Here is a 19058-nt window from a genome sequence, read left to right as displayed (position 1 = left end):
ATGAGACACCCCCGTTAACCCCCGATGCTGTACAGTGCCATACCCCCACTCAAAATTTCTCATTCGTTGTGGTCCTGGGCCACAGTCCACTTCAGACACCATAGCTGGCCAGCAAGAGACAGGATTTGGGGCTGCAACCAGCAGATGTCAAACACGAGGGTGCAGAAGAAACTGTGTTTTAGTTTAAGGGACAGGTGCCTTTGGTGTTGCTTCATGTTGACAGCAGGGGGCGCCCAAATATGTTGAGGTTGTTGCACCCATGCCTGGAGTATATCAATTAGAGATACAAACCTCCCCCTCAAAAGCTAAGTCAAGGTAAAGTGGGAAACACAGTCACAAGCTAGGCTGCGTCTCGATTCTGCTTTACAAGGGGAAAAAAATCTAATAATCCTTTAGGTGAGCTTTTACAGCCTGCGATAAACCTCTCGGTCGCCTCCCCCCTCCCGGCCCGTCCCAAGGGCAGCGAGACGCACCCTGCCCTCTGAGCACTGATTGAATCGCTTTTCACGCTCCTCTGCCCCATCCTGATGTGTTATACTGCACCCAGCCACTGTCAAATGCAGAGCCCCGTTGTGGAACGTACCGGGACCCCTGAGTTCCGGCCCGGCCCACTGAAACGTGCCATCTAACACCCAACCAGAATGAAGCTCCCCTTCATTACTGATGATTAAGGGAAAAGATCAAGTGAGACGTGTCCATGATGTCATAATCGGTTAATGTGTTTTTAATGAGCGTCTACTATCTTCTTGGTGAGCCACCCCCTCCCCCCATTCCCTTTTCAGTTCATTATGCGTTCATTAACTCCCCCCGCCTGGGTCACTTGGGGCCGTTCCAGCCGGACGTGTAGGTGATCGTGTGCTGATGTGCTGATCTCGCGGTAGATCATTCGTTGGGCTTATTCGCCCCCCCCCCCCCCCGGGTTCAAGGTGGCATTAACGACTATATTAGAGCTCGTTCCTATTCTGGCGACCATTTTATGAACAGTGACAGAGAAGGTTCGACTCTGCCCCCCCCCCCCAAATATGACCCCCCAGCTTATTTTTAGCTGGGTCGCCCTACCCCATCTCTCTGCTCCTAGCACACAGCCTGCCATTCAATCCTCATCGACACTTCAAAGTCAGCTGAAGGGTTCGTATGGGGCGGAGCCCCTGAAGGACACGCCCCCACTCTTTTGCGGTTAAGAGGTTTTGTCTCTGGAGCAGCTGCGTCCTCCTTTTCATCCCGGCGTCCCTGGTACCGTCCCAGCTGGCTTAGCAGCGGGTGGCACCATGGTGCTGCCAATCCTCACCGGGGCTCTGGAGGTGCGCTCCACTACGCTCCCGCTGCGTTATGAAGCTCACCGTTAGCATCTCTCTAACACGGCTCACCCCTGACTTAGTTAATAATAAAATTTGACGACTATCCAGAAACAGATTTCCCAGTCAGAAATTCACTTTCCCCAGTAGATAAGAGTCCTGCTCGGAGAGGAAGAAAGAAAACAGTCAGCAGATTTACAAGACGAACAAAAAAAGTGATGAGCAGCAGCTTCCAGTTTCAGACACCAAAGCTAGTTTGCGCCTCCCTGCGTCTCGCAGCCTCAAAGCCGCTCCGATCTCCTGCATCTTGATTTTATGTTTTTATTTCTTTTTTCACGCCCCTAACAGATGTCGACGAGCGGCCCGTGTGAGGTGAGTTATCCGTGTCCCTGCGGGATTCGGCCAGCAGAGGCGCGCCCTTGTCCTCGCTGCTTCTCTTCAGCTGCTGTGCTGTTTATCTACCTCTGCCTTTCCGTCTGCTCTCTCCCCACGCGCTTCCTGGCTCTAATTAAACCGGCAGAAGTCGATCCTGGGTCCTCCTGGGCCGTAATCTTGCGGTTTTGAGAATATCTCCTCATTAGCACCTGGTGTACACCTGAAACACTAGGTGAGGAGCCCAACTGTGATGATAATTATTTCAATAATGTGATTAAGAGCCTGGCCTAATTGAAAAATGGGATCAGCACTAGGTGCTGGCAATAAGTACCAGAAAAACGTGCCCATGTATCGTGCCAGTTCAAAACACTGCTGCACATCTGTTTGTTCCTATGAAGATTTAGGCAAATCGCACAGACGCAAAATGAAGATTGTGTTGGCTTGACACACAGAAAGGCTCTGTATTTTTCTGACAAAGGGGTGAAATTCCCATTCAGAATGCCGTGGATTAGCCTCCTATGTCCATTCTTACGTTTGTTTGTGCTCAGAAACATGATTTTATCTTCACATCGCCAACACCAAATTATTTTCCTGGTTTCCTAGGAAGGTATTACAGTGTCACAACAAACTAGTAACCAAAACATCGACACAAAATCACTCAAAAGAGGATGTATGGTAGATTTTTTTTAAATTCTTCTGCTTTTCTGAAAGTCCCTCCTGCATTTTCCAAAATGTGAGCCCAGTAAAGGTGACCTTGTAACAGTAGATTCTTTAGCTTAAACCAGACATGGGACCCAGTTCTCCAAACGATTGTCCAACACAAACAGCTGGCTCTCTGTTTCCTGGCTTGAGGAAGTACAGGTGTTGCTGATAGTTCAGATCTGGAAGGAGGACAGAAGGAGCTCTAAGCAGCTGAAGTGACCTCCCTGTTCTGGTAAAAAGCAGTTTCTCCATTGAGGATGTGTCGTAATCTTCCTGACACACGAAAGAGGGGGAGAGCGACGAGGAGAAAATGAAAAGCGATGTTAACAGTTTGTGGTAATGGTGTCATAACTGCGCTCTTATCTGGAACAGAGACAGACTCCGTGGTACAAAGTGTGTCAATTTCTCAAAGCTCCTGTGTTATGCTGATCTTCAAATGAAGAAAAATTCTCCATTAAAAAATTATTCTACATTCCAATGGTAAAAGCATGAAGAACACCTCTGTGACACTACTATATATAATCATGCCAGATGAAGAATTATAACCACAGCTCTAAGGATTAGGCATGCATTTTACATACAGTACTGTGCAAAAGTCTTAGGGGTTTAAAGAAAACGTTTAAAGCTATTTATCTGGCAGTAAGTGTTTATTTACTCAGAACAAAAAAAAAAACAATTTTATATTATGCAAATTAACCTTAACATTAATAATAAATACTAAGAGAAATAAAAACTAAGATAAATTCTTCTGTTCTTTAAAAAGTTGCTGATATCTTGTTGGATGGCTAGATGAACACCGTCCCAAAACTTTCCCAGGGGCACCCCAGCCATTCCATGTACCTGGTAAATTTCACCACCAGCTCACTTGATTAATTCCATCCATTTTCTGTAACCGCTTGTCCTATTCAGAGTTCTGAGGGGTACAAGGGCAAGGCAGAGAACAACCCAGGATGGGACTCCAACCCATTGCAGGGCACGCTCACCATTAGTGCACATATTCACACCTATGGGCAGATTGGTAACTCAGATTAACTTCAGAATGATTTTGGACTGTGGGGGGAAACTGGAGAACCCGATGGAAACCCTACGATGGAAACCCTACGATGGAAACCCTACGATGGAAACCCTACGATCATGCATACCACTGCACCACCCACACTTAGTTAATTAATTAGAGGCATCTAACTAGCCAAACATGGTATACTAGTGATCAAGTTGAAAAATACATGGGTATATTGGATGGTTGCTATAAATACTGCACGTCACACTCTGTCAGCCAGGGCCAGTGTGTTACACTCCATCAGCCAGGGCCAGAGTGTCACACTCCGTCACCCAGGGCCAGTACGTCACACTCCGTCAGCCAGGGCCAATGCGTCACACTCTGTCAGCCAGGGCCAATGCGTCACACTCTGTCAGCCAGGGCCAGTGCGTCACACTCTGTCAGCCAGGGCCAGTACGTCACACTCCGTCAGCCAGGGCCAGTGCGTCACACTCTGTCAGCCAGGGCCAATGCGTCACACTCTGTCAGCCAGGGCCAGTGCGTCACACTCTGTCAGCCAGGGCCAATGCGTCACACTCTGTCAGCCAGGGCCAGTGCGTCACACTCTGTCAGCCAGGGCCAGTGCGTCACACTCTGACAGACAGGGCCAGTGCGTCACACTCTGTCAGCCAGGGCCAGTGCGTCACACTCTGTCAGCCAGGGCCAGTGCGTCACACTCTGTCAGCCAGGGCCAGTGTGTCACACTCTGACAGACAGGGCCAGTGCGTCACACTCTGTCAGCCAGGGCCAGTGCGTCACACTCTGTCAGCCAGGGCCAATGCGTCACACTCTGTCAGCCAGGGCCAGTGCGTCACACTCTGTCAGCCAGGGCCAATGCGTCACACTCTGTCAGCCAGGGCCAGTGCGTCACACTCTGTCAGCCAGGGCCAGTGCGTCACACTCTGACAGACAGGGCCAGTGCGTCACACTCTGTCAGCCAGGGCCAGTGCGTCACACTCTGTCAGCCAGGGCCAGTGCGTCACACTCTGTCAGCCAGGGCCAGTGTGTCACACTCTGACAGACAGGGCCAGTGCGTCACACTCTGTCAGCCAGGGCCAGTGCGTCACACTCTGTCAGCCAGGGCCAGTGCGTCACACTCTGTCAGCCAGGGCCAGTGTGTCACACTCTGTCAGCCAGGGCCAGTGCGTCACACTCTGTCAGCCAGGGCCAGCGCGTCACACTCTGACAGACAGGGCCAGTGTGTTACACTCCATCAGTCAGGGCCAGTGTGTCACACTCTGTCAGCCAGGGCCAGCGCGTCACACTCTGTCAGCCAGGGCCAGCGCGTCACACTCTGACAGACAGGGCCAGTGTGTTACACTCCATCAGTCAGGGCCAGTGTGTCACACTCTGTCAGCCAGGGCCAGCGCGTCACACTCTGACAGACAGGGCCAGTGTGTTACACTCCATCAGTCAGGGCCAGTGTGTCACACTCCACCAGCAAGGGCCAGTGCGTCACACTCCGTCACCCAGGGCCAGTGCGTCACACTCCGTCACCCAGGGCCAGTGCGTCACACTCCACCAGCAAGGGCCAGTGCGTCACACCCCACCACCCAGTGCCAGTGCGTCACACTCCATCACCCAGGGCCAGTGTGTCACACTCCATCAGTCAGGGCCAGAGTGTCACACTCCACCAGCAAGGGCCAGTGCGTCACACTCCGTCACCCAGGGCCAGTGTGTCACACTCCACCAGCAAGGGCCAGTGCGTCACACTCCATCACCCAGGGCCAGTGTGTCACACTCCACCAGCAAGGGCCAGTGCGTCACACTTCGTCAGCCAGGGCCAGTGCGTCACACTCCACCAGTCAGGGCCAGTGCGTCACACTCCGTCAGCCAGGGCCAGTGCATCACACTCCTTCACCCAGGGCCAGTGCGTCACACTCCATCAGTCAAGGCCAGAGTGTCACACTCCGTCACCCAGAAGATCAGATTATACTCAGTATGGCACCTTTTTCACAAGCTGCCCTACTTTTCAGCAATTTACAGTCATTTTACTGAAAAGAACCCAACACTATAATATAGGGAAAGGCTTGATTAGTCCTTTCAGAGAAGGTAAATGTGTGGCTGTCCTGAAAAATTGTCTTTAGAAAATAAATTCATAAATAAATGTATTGATGGAAAACAGAAGCAGCTGAGCAGAGTGAACAGGGTCCCTAACTGTGTGAACCATTACTAAGTGTCCCCAGGGTTTCCCATCTCTCATCCTAGAGGGCCAGAAACCAACACAGTTTGCCGATTTCCTTGGCCAAACGCATCTTAATCAGCTACCGGATTTCCTAAGTGTGTTTGAACAGGGAAATCTGCAGTCTGCGTCGGATCCTGGTCCACCAGGAGCGGAATTTGGGATTCCTGCCCTAAGCCAAAAGACTGACGGCTGACCTGGAACATTTACATGCTATTTCCAAGAAGCAACCAAGCCAAAATCGGGATCCAAAAAGAGGTAGCCAGTAAACAGAACCAAAGTCAAAGTATATAAAGGTCAAAGGATATCAAACCACAATCAGTCGCGCAACAGTCAAGAGCAGCAAAAGCTTCCGAATGGGGCTTGGTGGTATTCTGCAGGAGAAATGATGAGCACGAAACAGAAACAAGTTGATACACCCGTTTTTCCGATTTTGGCGCAGTGCACACATGGAGACACAGCAAACCTGCAACTGGAATACCAGGAACACAGAATCTGAAATGGAAATCATAGACAGACACAGACATGCAGACCATAACACAGCAGCATGTGGATCTATGCTATAGAGCAGTGATTCCCAATCCGGTCCGCAGGGACCCACAGCCAGTCCATATTTTGTGGGTCCCCAAGGACCAGATTAGGGAACACTGCTGCAGATATTGTTGCAGGCTGGACATCAGGGTCCAGCTGATGGTCTGTGAGCTGAGGGTTGGGTGGCTGAGAGAAGGAGACAGAAGGAAAAGCGGAAAATAAGGGGCTTACCGTCTTATCTTTAGGTCACAGATTCACAGATGTGGCCTGACACAGGTCACACTCCAAAAAACAGCTTGCAGACCATGTAAAATGCCCTCAAAGAGGCTGTCAGGTCAGCGAGGCGGGTTAGGGAGCACTGGGGTACTCTGGCCTGATAAGTCTCTCATTGAATGAGGTTTAACTGGCCTGGATTTACTCCTTTTTCATTACAGATAGCGAGCTGCACCTAGCCTTGACGGGAAGTTGATGAGCTGTTAGCTAAGTTTATACGACCGAATCCGTCTTTTCTGGCGTGCTAATATCAGAGAATGAGGTTCAGGTCCATTCGGATACAAGTAGCAATAAACAATCTTCATACAGGAAAACAAATAGCATATCAAGATTTAGATGTACCAGCAAAGGTAAAAGCAGCCTGTAATGGGTTTTTCCATTGATAAATTACACAGTACAGGTAGCCACAAAGGCACAGGATATTAGGGCAAACGGTTATGTTTGTGTAATTATGACTCTATTATTTTGCTTTTGTTGTGTTTACTGAGTGAGACAGAGGTTTGAATCCTACCTCAGTCTGTCTGTACAGACTTTGCGTGGGTTTCAGTCTCTGTCCTGGGTCTTTGTGTGTGCAGTTTGCATGTTCTCCCTGTCTGATTGTCGGTGTTTTTCTGAGTACTCCGGTTTCCCGGAGCTGTCTAAAATCATCCTGTGGTTAGTCTGAGTTGCCAAATTCCCCATAGATGTGACTGGTGTGTGTAAGTATGCCCTGTAATTGGTTAATGCCCCATCCTGGGCTATTCTCTACTTTGTGCCCATCGGTTCTGGGACAGGCTTTAGACCGACGCTCTGTGGCCCAACATATGACAAGCAGATACAGAGAATGGATGGAGGGATGTATTAATCTTTGTAAAACACATAAGATATTAAATGGTTCAATGCTTCTTAATTTAAAACTGCTCTGTATGGCTTGATGATGTCAGAGGTGTCCAGGTTAACACAGTTGGTTCGTAGTATGGAATCAGGTCGAATTGGTCAAGGTTTGTCATGCTGAGGACAGTAATGGAAAAACAATCCTCTCTGGTGGGCCGATGTCACGGCTCAGCAGTGGAAAAACATTATCAGTGCATGATGAAATCCTCCTTTTCAAGCCTGTGTCTATTTTGTCTTGATAATATGGTTCTCGGGATCTTTTATGTATTTAACGATCAGGCAAACTTCATAAATATTTTATCATAATAATGGAGAATACACTCTTGCTGAGAAAAGCAGAGAAACCATTAGAATATAGTGTATTTTTTCTGGAAAACAGCATCTGTTGGGGGAAAATAAATGCCAGTACATTAAGCCGTAATGCGTTTTGCATAACGTGTATATGAATATACAAATAAATCCCTTCAAAAACAATTGTTTTTCTGCTCTGCAAAGCCCGTTCTGCAGGAAACAAAGTGCATTTAGGATCAGGTGGAAATAAGCCCCCCCAATGATGGAGCGGAGCCTGGTACAGATATGGCCTCTAATGGGAATGGCAGATAATATGAACCCCCCCCGCCCCACCCCACACACACACACACACACACACACACAAAGGAGACAACAGGAGCTGTTTTATCACAAAGGGGAGCCCGTGAAATGCACAGGCGGCACCCTATCTGGGAGGGGGGGGGGGGCACTGGCAGACTCGCATTGCTCCGCATGGCATCCTTTTAGCCGGTGATTAGCATTCTGAGCTGAGCCGGTTCTGGCCAGTCGGATCCCAGGGCTTAGTTCTGGTACTGAAACAGGTTGTCTGGCCACTGCGGGGATCTGAGACATACGCGTCTGCTTAAGCAGCATCACCATTCCACGTCCAGCTCGGCCTGAGCTTCCGAAACGGTGTTACGTGGGAAATCTGTAAGGCTTCGTGTTCGGGAAGAGAGTTCCGGATTGCTGAAGGCTTCAAACAAACAAACAAAGGAACGAACAAACGCTAAAACCATTGTGAGCAGTTTCACCGTTTAAATATTTGCACAGCACCCCCCCCCCCCCCCCCCCCAAATAGTAGGACACGTTACATACACTCACAGAGCACAACATGGGCTGCCAGTACCTTTCTGTGCGAACAATGGCAGGACAGGAGGGTTTCACAAGCGTGTGGTTTGACTGTTTACTGAGATGTCGCGTCCACACGCCTCGGCATGGAGATAACGCAAGGCTGGGGTTGCCGGCTCTCAGAAAAGGGAGGGAGACTGCGTGTACCCATAACTGCCTCCTAGTCACCATGCTGACAGCCTGACCAGACTGTGGTCGCTGCTGTCTCTCCTTGTGGGTCTGGGTCTGGTTCCACAGTGAAGTCTGAAACAGTAAGTGTTGTAACGGCCAAATATTTTTTCATAAGGAAAGTAAGCTGCTTCTGTGGATTTGTTAAAGTGACATTCCTCAACTTCTTATTCTCATTTTAACGGTATTGATTTGTCCTTCATCAATAAAAAGGGAAAAAAATCATAATAAAAGGCAAATATCGTCATAGTTTAAAGCTTATTGCAATAAATTTGCTTGTTTTAGCGAACTGCATTGTACACGTAATTACACTACAAATAGTCATATTTAATATTTATTCGCGTTGTAACTGAAATTTTCATATTTATGTGGGTAGATTTATATATGTGGTAGTAAATCTGGCCAAAGGCTCTCTGTCCGTGCAGAGTGTGAATAGTGAGACTTTTCATTCCCAGCCAATTGCAGTCCATTACCTAGTCATTCGTCACTCTGACTTATCTGCGATACTCAACTATCATCGCAGTCCAACACGTACTGTTTAAATGTGGTTAGTGTGTATATATATATATATATATATATATATATATATATATATATATATATATATATATATGCTTAATGTTGCTGTGTTATTTTGGTACTTTATTGATTAATATTTTTCTTTGGTTTAACTTCAGCGGTTAAATAAACTTTTGGTTTATTTCTTCAGCGGCATTCACGATACAGGACGTGCTAAGATAAGCAGGGAAGCAAACAGAGCCGGATGCGGGCTGGTTGAATCCCGTAGCTGCGCTTCGCGGTCGCGGTTTGCGATACAAAGGTTCAGCAAACGCCAGGATCACATCAGCTTTCAGAGTAAATAAGCACCACGTTTTTACGCATTAACCTATACGGTGTGCTGTATTAATCAACCTAGCTTGACACCTTCTGAAATGTACAGTTCACAAAAATTGTAAAAATCAAAAATCTTTACTTTGAATTGTGTATCAAAATAAACATTCAGGTGGCATGGCATGGAAAAAAATCAATTGCATATAAAAATTGAAATAAATACCCATTTTCCATAAACGCTGCAGTTTATCCTGGGAAGCACAGGGCTTGTGACAGCTGGATGGGATACCTATCCATCACAGGACCAGCCTTGGGTTTACAGGGGTGCCTGAGGGGGCATAACCCCCTCAAATGAATAATACTGTATGCACCCTCAGGTGCGGGGCAATCAGTCCACGGCTGGGACAGGGTCATGGGGTCGTGCCCCCTCGCAAATTTTGGATGCACCCTTGGTGATTGTGTTCTGGACCCGGCACTTCATGGACATGGGGGGTTGGGGGTGCCTGTGTACCTGCCCCTTTTGTCTGAACAACTGAAAATGCCCCCCTTTTGAGATCACTAACAAAATTTGGTTGCAGGATGCTAAATCAGTGACTGGTGACTGTAACCAGGTCGAATTTCATTTTGGTTTGCCAAGGGACCCCCTGGTCTGCAAATCCTACTGGGGCAACTCAGGGAAAGCATCCAAACTCCACAGGGAAGGGGAGCGGGGGGGGGGATTCGAACCTACAACATGAGGGGAGTGAAATGTTGGCTAATATCAAAACTACTATTTGTAAGCATGCACACACCTGTGTGAACTGACAATAAAGGGATTTGATTTGACATAATTTTGCTAACTTATTACTTTTTGTAATAAGATCACCCTGGATCTAATACAGAACACAAGACAGAAGCTGATATGAAAAGCTGGTACACAGTTTATAACTTAATAAACCTGTAATAGTGATTGGTGCGAGCAGTCTGTCAGTATCATAATTCTCAACCTTATATAATAGATAATGCAGTTTTCAGAAGGAAAGTCACAATTGCTGACTGTCAGAGTGAATCACCTCTTATGATCATACAATATACAAATAAAATGAACACAGGTACAAAGGAAGAAGGGAGAAAGCTCATGAAACAGTATAACACAGAAGGAGGGATTGCTTTAGACTGTTCTCAAGGGTTATTGATACATAATAAAATTCTGGCACAGAAATGATGCACATATGAAATCTATCGATAACTATAAATGTAACTTTTAATATGTAAATTATTTAACTGAAAGTGTGCACATGTAATTCCAAGTAAATGATTTGTGTGTAAATGATACAACTAACACCAGTGGATGTGCGTAAACAGAATTCTACATGTGTAAACAAAATTCTAAATGTGTAAACGGAATGTTAAATGTGTAAACAGAATGTTAAATGTGTAAACAGAATGTTAAATGTGTAAACAGTTATACTCTAGGTGTATTAAATGACCTCTATGTGTGTGAACAATTTAACAAGATGTCTGCTATGTAAATCTGTGACAATAACAAGAGATGGTGATTTAGTAGGTATGAGAAATGTTTTTATAACACGGCAGACTGGATGATTAGGAAGACCATAAATTAATTATAGTACATTCCCGCTTTCTTCCTAACACTGTACCATTTTTTCTTTCCTTTTAGGTTGTTACCATGGCATCACTGCTGACCAAAGTTATTGGGATGATGTTAGCGTTTGTTATCGATCCTGAAAGCGGTAAGCAGGGTTACTGAACGTGATGGATCATTATGCAAAACGTGAAACGTTTCCCTTGGCAGGCTACAGCAGAGTTAACATTTTGAAATGACCAGCACTGGTTATGAAATTAGGATGGTACTTTTATTTTTTTGGAACGATACCTCAAGGAAACAGAACAATGTTTCCCAAGACCTGCCACTCAGTGAGTGATTGACAGCTGACTTCCCTCATCCGGAGGGCCCTGTGATTGGTTATTCTGCATGTATTCTGTCTTGCTGTTAGCACGCCGTTAGGGTGCGTTATCTGGTTAAAGGCCTTCGGCGTGTCGTGTCAGGAGACGGAAGGAGCTTGTGAAACAGGGTGGGCAACCCTGGGGAGCTATTTTTTAAAAATGAAACTGCCTTTAGCTTTATGAATCCAGGCGAGTTGCTTAGTTAAGAAAATAAACCAGGAAAAGAAGACAGAGAAAGTGAAGAGCGCAGCTGCTTCTGATGGTTTTTCTGAGATATGGAAGCCCTGGAGCAACCATGTTGTAATCCATCTGTTCTTCCATCACGGTGCTTAGAAGAAGCTCCATTGTAAAGGTGTTTACTTTTTTATACTCGAGTTATTTAAATCAATTTACTCTGTAACATACTGGCATGGAGAGCCGGCTTTGCGTGAGCAGCACATGGATGGATGGATGGATAGGGCCATCGCAGAACACTTGTGACCAGGGGACCACGTAGTTGACCAGTCAGACAAAAGATTTGTGGTAAATCCCTGGAAATAAAGAAATGTTGGATAAATATCAAATAATCCATCCATTGCTGTAACCACTTAATCCCAACTGGGGTTGTGGAGTCTATCCCAGGAACAACAGGCGCAGGCAGGAACCAACCCTGGACAGTCACCAACACACTCACAGCGCCAACTTAGAGCCACCAATTAACCTATCATGCACACTTCTGGATTGTGGGAGGAAACCAGAGCCCCTGGCAGAAACCCACACAACCTCCACAGAGAAAGGTCCTATACCCAACCACAGGATCGAACCCAGGACCTTCTTACTGCGAGGCAGCAGTACTAAGCACTGCACCACCACATCAAATCATACAACTGATTATTTAAAAAGGAAGCAATTTTGAAGGCTAGTCTTTAATTTGTGTGAATATGCTTGGAACAGAAATGATGCATTGATATTGAGGTAAATAGTCTCCCGCCTTTTCCAAAATTTATTTTGGAAACTTGTAGTTTCAAAGTACAGAAATGCTATTCATTTATGAGCATCAGAGGAGCAGTTCATCCTCCAGCCACTAGGTGGATCACTGACTTTAATGGTTTCCTCGTCTGTCACGGCTCTGCAGCTGTGAGTTCCTCCCCCTGCGCTCAGGTCCGGGTTCCGGCAAACACTGTGCATCTGGGGTCCTCCATCTCTGCCACCTGCATCCTGAGCGACGGCTGCCCCCTGGCACAGGGCCGGGACGTGCGGGTCGAGTGGCGTCTCAATGGGCGACACCTTCCTGCGGGACGGCCAGCCAATCAGAGCGCACGGAGCTACGACGTGGTCGTGCCCAGCTTCACAGACGCCCGGGGGGACCTAATATGCTGTGTCCGCACTGGGACAGAGTGTCAGGAGGTGGCAGGGGTGACAGTCCAAGCGGGATGTAAGTGCTCACCCAGCACTATTACAGATGATCATTTATAACTATAGTAACATTTACATTCACCATGAGAGTAATCAATACTTTGCTTGTTTTATTATCGTTGTTTGTTAATATTTACTGTAAGAATATTCTCACTGATCATTTGTTTAGCCGGAACCCATGTTGAGGTTCTCGTCCCCCCCTCACACACACACACACACACACACCCACACACACACACTGACTCCAGATAAACTTCACTTTACAGCTCAATGGGAAGTATGTGCCAGTTTTCCTGCACACAGTTTATCAAAGTCCAGGGAAATTCTGGGCACTGATTGTCTCTCTATTTTCAACATTCCTAAAAGTTTTGTTTTTTTCCCCCCCTCACCTGTGCCCACCTGCAATTCCTTTGCACACCACCAGGGGGAGGCCACACCCCACAGTTTGAATACCTCTGATCTACGTCTTTCATTCTTCAGACCTGCCGTCGCCCCCCCGCAACCTGAGCTGCGTCACCAACCTCACCAGGCCGTGCACCCTCACCTGCGAGTGGACACCCGGGCCGGATAGCCTGCTGCCCACGGCCTACACCCTGCACACAGAAATAAGGTGACACCCCCTCCCCCAGCAGCCGCCGCGAGTGCGTCGTCAGATGCTACCGTGCGTCTCCAGTCTCCTGGAAGCTTGCGCTGTCATTCTCAGGCACCTCAGGACAGAGAGGAAGACCTACACTTTGCCTGAGGGGGTGCACACCTACACCATCCCGCGAGTCGACTTCGCTCTCTTCGTTGAGACGCGCATATCCGTCGCGGCCACAAACGCCCTGGGCCAGACCTCATCCGAGGCGCTGCTCCTGGACCCCATGGAGAACGGTAGGGGCCGGTGCTGCCGTCTCCGCACGATCCGTCCCACCTCTGCTTTATGCCTCACCTTGGCAGCCTGAAGGAGTTTTATTCGTCCCCATAAAGCACAGACACAGGTGGTCATTTTACTGACCCTTTAATGGGAGCTTGAGGTATACCTCAATAACAGGGCCGTATATTCGATTTATTTTCTCAAGGAACATCAGAAGAACATAAGATCACACTGTGTCTGTACAGTAGGCACCTTACTGATCGACTTTTTAAGTAAAGATTAAGTAAATGTAGTATTTTAACTAAACCATTTTTTTAAAGCCTTGTAACAGTGTTACTTAAACGACCCTTTTTAAAAAAAAAAAAAATTCAGCTCCTTCCTCTCCAGATGTCTTTGTTTTTTGTTACCACCATGACCCACTTGGGATTAGAACCCACAGCCTCTGAAGTCTTTGCCGCACTGCGCCTGGCCACCTCTCTCATGTGCCGGAGCACTTTAAGTTCAGAGAGAATAGCTAACAGTAGCTTCAGACAGCCTAAGTCCCATCAGAGCCCTGTGGGCTACTGCCCACTCTAAGCACCTTCTGTCGCTCCTCGCCCTCCCCAGCCCAGTTTGACCCCCCTGAGGTGCTGCAAGTGTGGGCGGAGCCTCAGAGGCCGGGCTGCCTGAAGATGCAATGGAAGCTCTCCGATCACCAGGCCTGGGTGGTGAACGTGGCCGTGAATATAAGCCTGAGAGCCACGGACAACCAGCACTGGACCTCGGCAATGGTACGGTCCACAGAGCCGGGTCTGATATATCAAGGTCCTGATCCGAATCAGCACAGAAACAGAAGAAACATCAGCAATAAGTAGGAACCGTTTGATCTGGTTTCCATCAAGCGCATTTCAAGGCTCTTTGTGTTTTAATCATGTTTAGTTTGCAGAACGATTTCTGTCTTTGGGAATCTGAGCCCATCATTACACGCAAGCAGACAGGTTCGGTCGTGCCGCTGAAGACCAAAGGAACTGCAGTGCAGGACTCCAGTCCCGGCACTTCCATTAACTGCCTTTGCGTGGTGTTCCGGCTATTTCTAGAAGCGCATGCAGAACCCGTTCGTCCCAGAGACGGTGGAGCAGTGCGGCCTGCTCCATGGCACGGAGTACCGTGCCCAAGCGAGGGTGAGTTACCCCCCAGGGCCCTGGAGCGCTTGGAGCAAACCGCTGGAAGGCACCACCCCTGATAGAGGTGAGCCCCCCCCCCAGCCACCACAGTCTCGCTTCCCCATCATTCACCGCTTTTCTGAAGGCCGTCTCACCTCCTCCACGCCAGCTCCTACGGGTCGCCTCACCACGTGGCTGAAGGTCCTCGGGGAGCCGTCCGGGATGCGCTCTGCGCTGCTCTTCTGGAAGGTGACTCAAGTCTGAGAGCGCTCGCTGTGATTAAGCGCCACTGCAGTCATTCTACTTTCTGCCCTCTCCAGTTTGTCTGCTTATCTCGTGCTTTTACACAAAGTGGCTCACAGTTTCCACCTGTCTATACAGATGGATACATCACCGTAAACCCTACAGTTACGCCCCTCATTCTCCTTTGGTTAAAGACCCTCAGTGAGACCCCTTAAAATGCAGCACACAGTAAAACTACTAATATAATGCATAAATATCACATGTATCGATGTATCAATAGTGACATTAAATGGCTTTTTTTTTTACAAACCCTGCCGGATTCTGACCCCACCCCTCATCGTGCTTCTGACCAATCACAGCCATCGGACCAGTTCCGAGCCAACGGCAGGAATGTGTCTTACCACGTCTTGCTTAAGTGGCCTCCGGACAGGAGGCATGATGTACTCTGCGACACGGTGCACGGCCACTGTGCTTTCAGCCTGCCCCCGGGGGCAACAAGGGTGTGCATCACAGCCAGCAACTCTGCGGGAGAGTCTGTGCCCATGTGGGTACCGGCATACCGGCACACAGGTACAGACAGGCCCCGTCCGCTCTCTCTGCTGTCACCGGGAGCTCCTGTAATGCAGACACCTAACGTGAGGAACTTGTGTCCTGCTCTCTGTCCAGCCCTGGATCCCGTCTCCGGTCTCAGTATCTCTCCCACTGGGGACAACAGTCTCCTGGTCAGCTGGGTGGCCCCGAACTCTACTGCTCTGGTTGGGTTTACAGTTGAATGGAGCCCACTTTCGGAGTCAGGCCTCATCTCTCTCTCTTTCGGCGTGGCTGCAAAGAGCGAATCCAGTTTCCTCATCACAGGTCTGAGCGCCGCTGGGCCGGCTGCTCCTATTATACTGCACACGGACACCAGAGAATTATCTATGACTTCTGATGGCCTTTACTTTGTTTCTCTATAGATGAAATCGAGCCATACCAGCCCTACAAGATCTCAGTGTATTCCAGGTATGATGAAGGAATAGGTGCCCCGCGCACAGTGGAAGCCTACACCCTAGAGAAAGGTGGGTGTAAGGAACACATGGTCTCCAGAATGCTAAATACTGCAGTGATGAGATGGCTGTCCGTATTAGCCAAAGTCATTTCCATCCAAACACTTCCCGTTGTTTTAACGCATTGCGTGACCGACTTTGGGACAAGCCTCCCCTCTAGTGGCCATCTCTGAGAACTGCAGGCCCATATTTATCTGTCAGCGATCTCATTCTATGCTGCAATTCTGTTTGACTTTTTAAAAAGTCGTTAATTGTAATTTGATAAGGTCAACCATATGTCAGATGTCATATTATAGTTAAATGTGAACTCAGGGTAGACTTTTCGTCTTAAGACAAATCGCTAATTGAGACCCAGTGGGATGTCTGTTGGAAGGGTTCTGTGAGAGGGAACCAGGATATAGTGGGATCTGGGTTTGCATTCTGACTACGGTCGACCCGTATCTCAATAGCGCCTTCCGAGGCGCCTCAGCTGCAGGCCACGGTGATCCGACACACGAGCGTCGAGCTGACCTGGGACGACATCCCACTGGAGCACCGAAACGGGATCGTCAGTTATACCATATACTACTGGAATGAAGAGGACCAAGCAGAAGGTACTTAAAGACATGATCTGTATGTTGGAGGCGTGGTAAAGATGGAATGGCTCCTCCCATTTCAAGGCTCACTTTCTAGTTGCCCACTCCCCGTTTTTCCAGCTGTGAGGATCAAGCCGACCAACAGGAGGCTGATCCTGAAAGACCTCAAGCCGCTGTCCATGTACAAAGTCCTCATCCAGGCCAGCACAGACGGCGGAAGCCGCAACGGAACCGTCCTGACCTTTAAAACCGAAGAAACAGGTTCTGAGTTAATTTTTTAACAAATAACGACACTAAATAAGACCCCAACCTCTATCCAATTGTATCTAGAGATTAAGCTGGCAGAGTGCATTGAATTGCCCTTCCGTGGCTTGCTTGCAGATTTCTGGGACATCATGATGAGCGCCTTTCTCATCGGCATTCTTCTTCTGCTACCTATTTCCGTCGCTTCCGTCGTCTGCTTCAAGAAGCGCAAGAGGTGAGGCTGAGGCCCGCCGTGTCACACGCCCCCAAAGCACATCGCTGTCCACCGAATCTAATGTTTCACACTGTCAAGGAATTACACCATGCTACAGGGGCCCAGCGCTTTGGACCATTCCAAAAACAAATTTTGGAATGTAGTTGGATTGGTCTGGGTTGGGGCAAGACGGCGCAGTGGTTAGCACTGTTGCCTCATGCCTCTGGAATTTGAGGGTTTGAGTCTCTGACCAGGTCAACACGTGTGGAGTTTGTATGGCCAACCCTGTCCTCAGAAACCCACAGACAGTCCTACTGGGAGCTGGGAGAGAACAGAAATGTGGACTGTCTGTGGGTCCCCAGGGACTGGATTGGGGAACAATAGCCATAGATACTCCTGTATGTGTTTCCTGTGCTCCATAGCAGTGTTTCCCAATCTGGTCCTCGGGGCCCACAGCCAGTCCACGTTTTTGCTCCCTCCGAGCTCCCTGCCAGACAGTCCACATTTTTGCAGGAGCTGGGCGGGAGCAAAAACATCTGTCTGTGGGTCTCCGAGGACCAGATTGGAAAACACTGCTCTAGTGTATTATCATAATACCACTGATGACTGGCTTCTCCACTGAAGGCTGAAGATGCGGCTTTGGCCAGTGGTGCCGGATCCAGCCAACAGCAGCATCAGGGACTGGAAGGACGCTGGCATGCTTCAGGTTGGTTAAGATAAAGCTGTTGTCTCAGGATCAGCTGGTCCGGTAGAGAAAAATTTACGAATGATTAGAACCCAGGTGATGTAGTTTCTGACAAAGACAGACCTGCAATTTCAGGCACTGAAACAACATTAGAGCCTCTTTTTAATCCTCCATTTTCATTAAACCAGTTATTTTGTATCCCAAAGGAGAGAAATCCTATCCAATAATCCAGAAAGCATAATTTTGGAAACCCTGCAGGTAGGATCATCATGGAATGATGTTTCATATTGCGTGTTAAACTGTAGAAGGACAGTCATCGTAAGCAGGACATCCATGAAGCGTCACCTGTGAACCTTTCGTGGTTCAACCTCATGGATATCCCGGAGAAGGAGGACAGTGAGGCGGAGGAGAGCTGCCAGCCAGGCAGCCAGAAGGGCGGCGACACTGGCCACTGCCCGGAGGTTCACCCCAGCCCGGGTGGGGACCCATCGCCTAGGGACTCGGTCCCTTATGTCACTGTGGTCTTCACCAGCCCATACAGGAGCCAGGCACAGGGCCCACCCCAGGGCTACCTGAGGTCTGAGTCCACACAGCCTCTCCTAGGGGACGAACCATCCAGCCCAACACCATCTCAGGAGGGTGGAGCCGAGTCAGGGTCCTTCCCTGAATGCGGTGGGGAGCTGTGCGCTCACAAGGGAGGCTGTGTGTCATGGGGTGACTTCCCAATGCTGGGGGCCCTAGAGATACACAACGCTGATCCCTTGTACTGAGGGCCCCGCGTCACTGGATTTATAACAGGATTGCAACAGATTAATAACCTCCTGTTTTCATAACCAAGTACATTAAAAGATCATGGAGTGATTCTTTGTCAGGAAAGATAAGACTATGAATGTAATGTATATTTTTGCTACACGTTTTTGATATGTCTATACATAGATTTTTTTTCACAGGGAAAACGCCTCAACCTCATCAACTGAATTTTTATGCGTATTATTTTCAACGGATGGTTTATTCACACTGAATTTCTATATGAATATCTGCATATATACTTACATATAATGTGTTTTCATGTGTTTTCTATTTGTTTGTCTGGTGCATATTTGTGAATACATTTTAAAAATAAAAATGTTTGACGAACGTCTAAAATAAAGATTATAATTTAAATGTTTCGTTGAAATATGTTATTAACTAATTTCCATCATGCTCAGACATCTAAAGAATATTAAAGGAAGTTCTGACAGACACAAGCTACGTCGTAAACCGATTCAAATGCACGATCGACCGACCT

At 48.1% G+C, this 19058-nt stretch overlaps 1 protein-coding gene across 3 annotated transcripts; it reads left to right on the top strand.

Moving 5' to 3' along the window:
- Positions 1 to 1520: 1520 nt before the first annotated feature.
- On the top strand, positions 1521 to 18938 carry csf3r (colony stimulating factor 3 receptor). 3 transcript variants are annotated; one of them, XM_023821179.2, is made up of 17 exons: positions 8531 to 8679; positions 9306 to 9451; positions 11088 to 11160; positions 12489 to 12788; positions 13250 to 13379; positions 13473 to 13642; positions 14232 to 14395; positions 14702 to 14852; positions 14937 to 15016; positions 15370 to 15580; positions 15677 to 15865; positions 15964 to 16065; positions 16503 to 16646; positions 16749 to 16889; positions 17010 to 17106; positions 17710 to 17791; positions 18076 to 18938. In XM_023821179.2, the coding sequence occupies exons 3-17, from the start codon at positions 11097 to 11099 to the stop codon at positions 18538 to 18540; spliced, it is 2490 nt and encodes an 829-aa protein (XP_023676947.2). In that variant the 5' UTR covers positions 8531 to 8679; positions 9306 to 9451; positions 11088 to 11096; the 3' UTR covers positions 18541 to 18938. The 3 variants fall into 3 exon arrangements, with proteins under 3 accessions (XP_023676945.2, XP_023676946.2, XP_023676947.2); XM_023821177.2 differs by lacking the exons at positions 8531 to 8679; positions 9306 to 9451 and adding an exon at positions 1521 to 1667; XM_023821178.2 differs by lacking the exon at positions 9306 to 9451 and having other exon boundaries at positions 8523 to 8679.
- The last annotated feature ends 120 nt before the right edge of the window (positions 18939 to 19058 follow it).

The sequence above is a fragment of the Paramormyrops kingsleyae genome, chromosome 9, assembly GCF_048594095.1.
Source record: "Paramormyrops kingsleyae isolate MSU_618 chromosome 9, PKINGS_0.4, whole genome shotgun sequence".
Taxonomy (NCBI): domain Eukaryota; kingdom Metazoa; phylum Chordata; class Actinopteri; order Osteoglossiformes; family Mormyridae; genus Paramormyrops; species Paramormyrops kingsleyae.
This window is presented reverse-complemented; position numbering and strand designations above follow the sequence as displayed.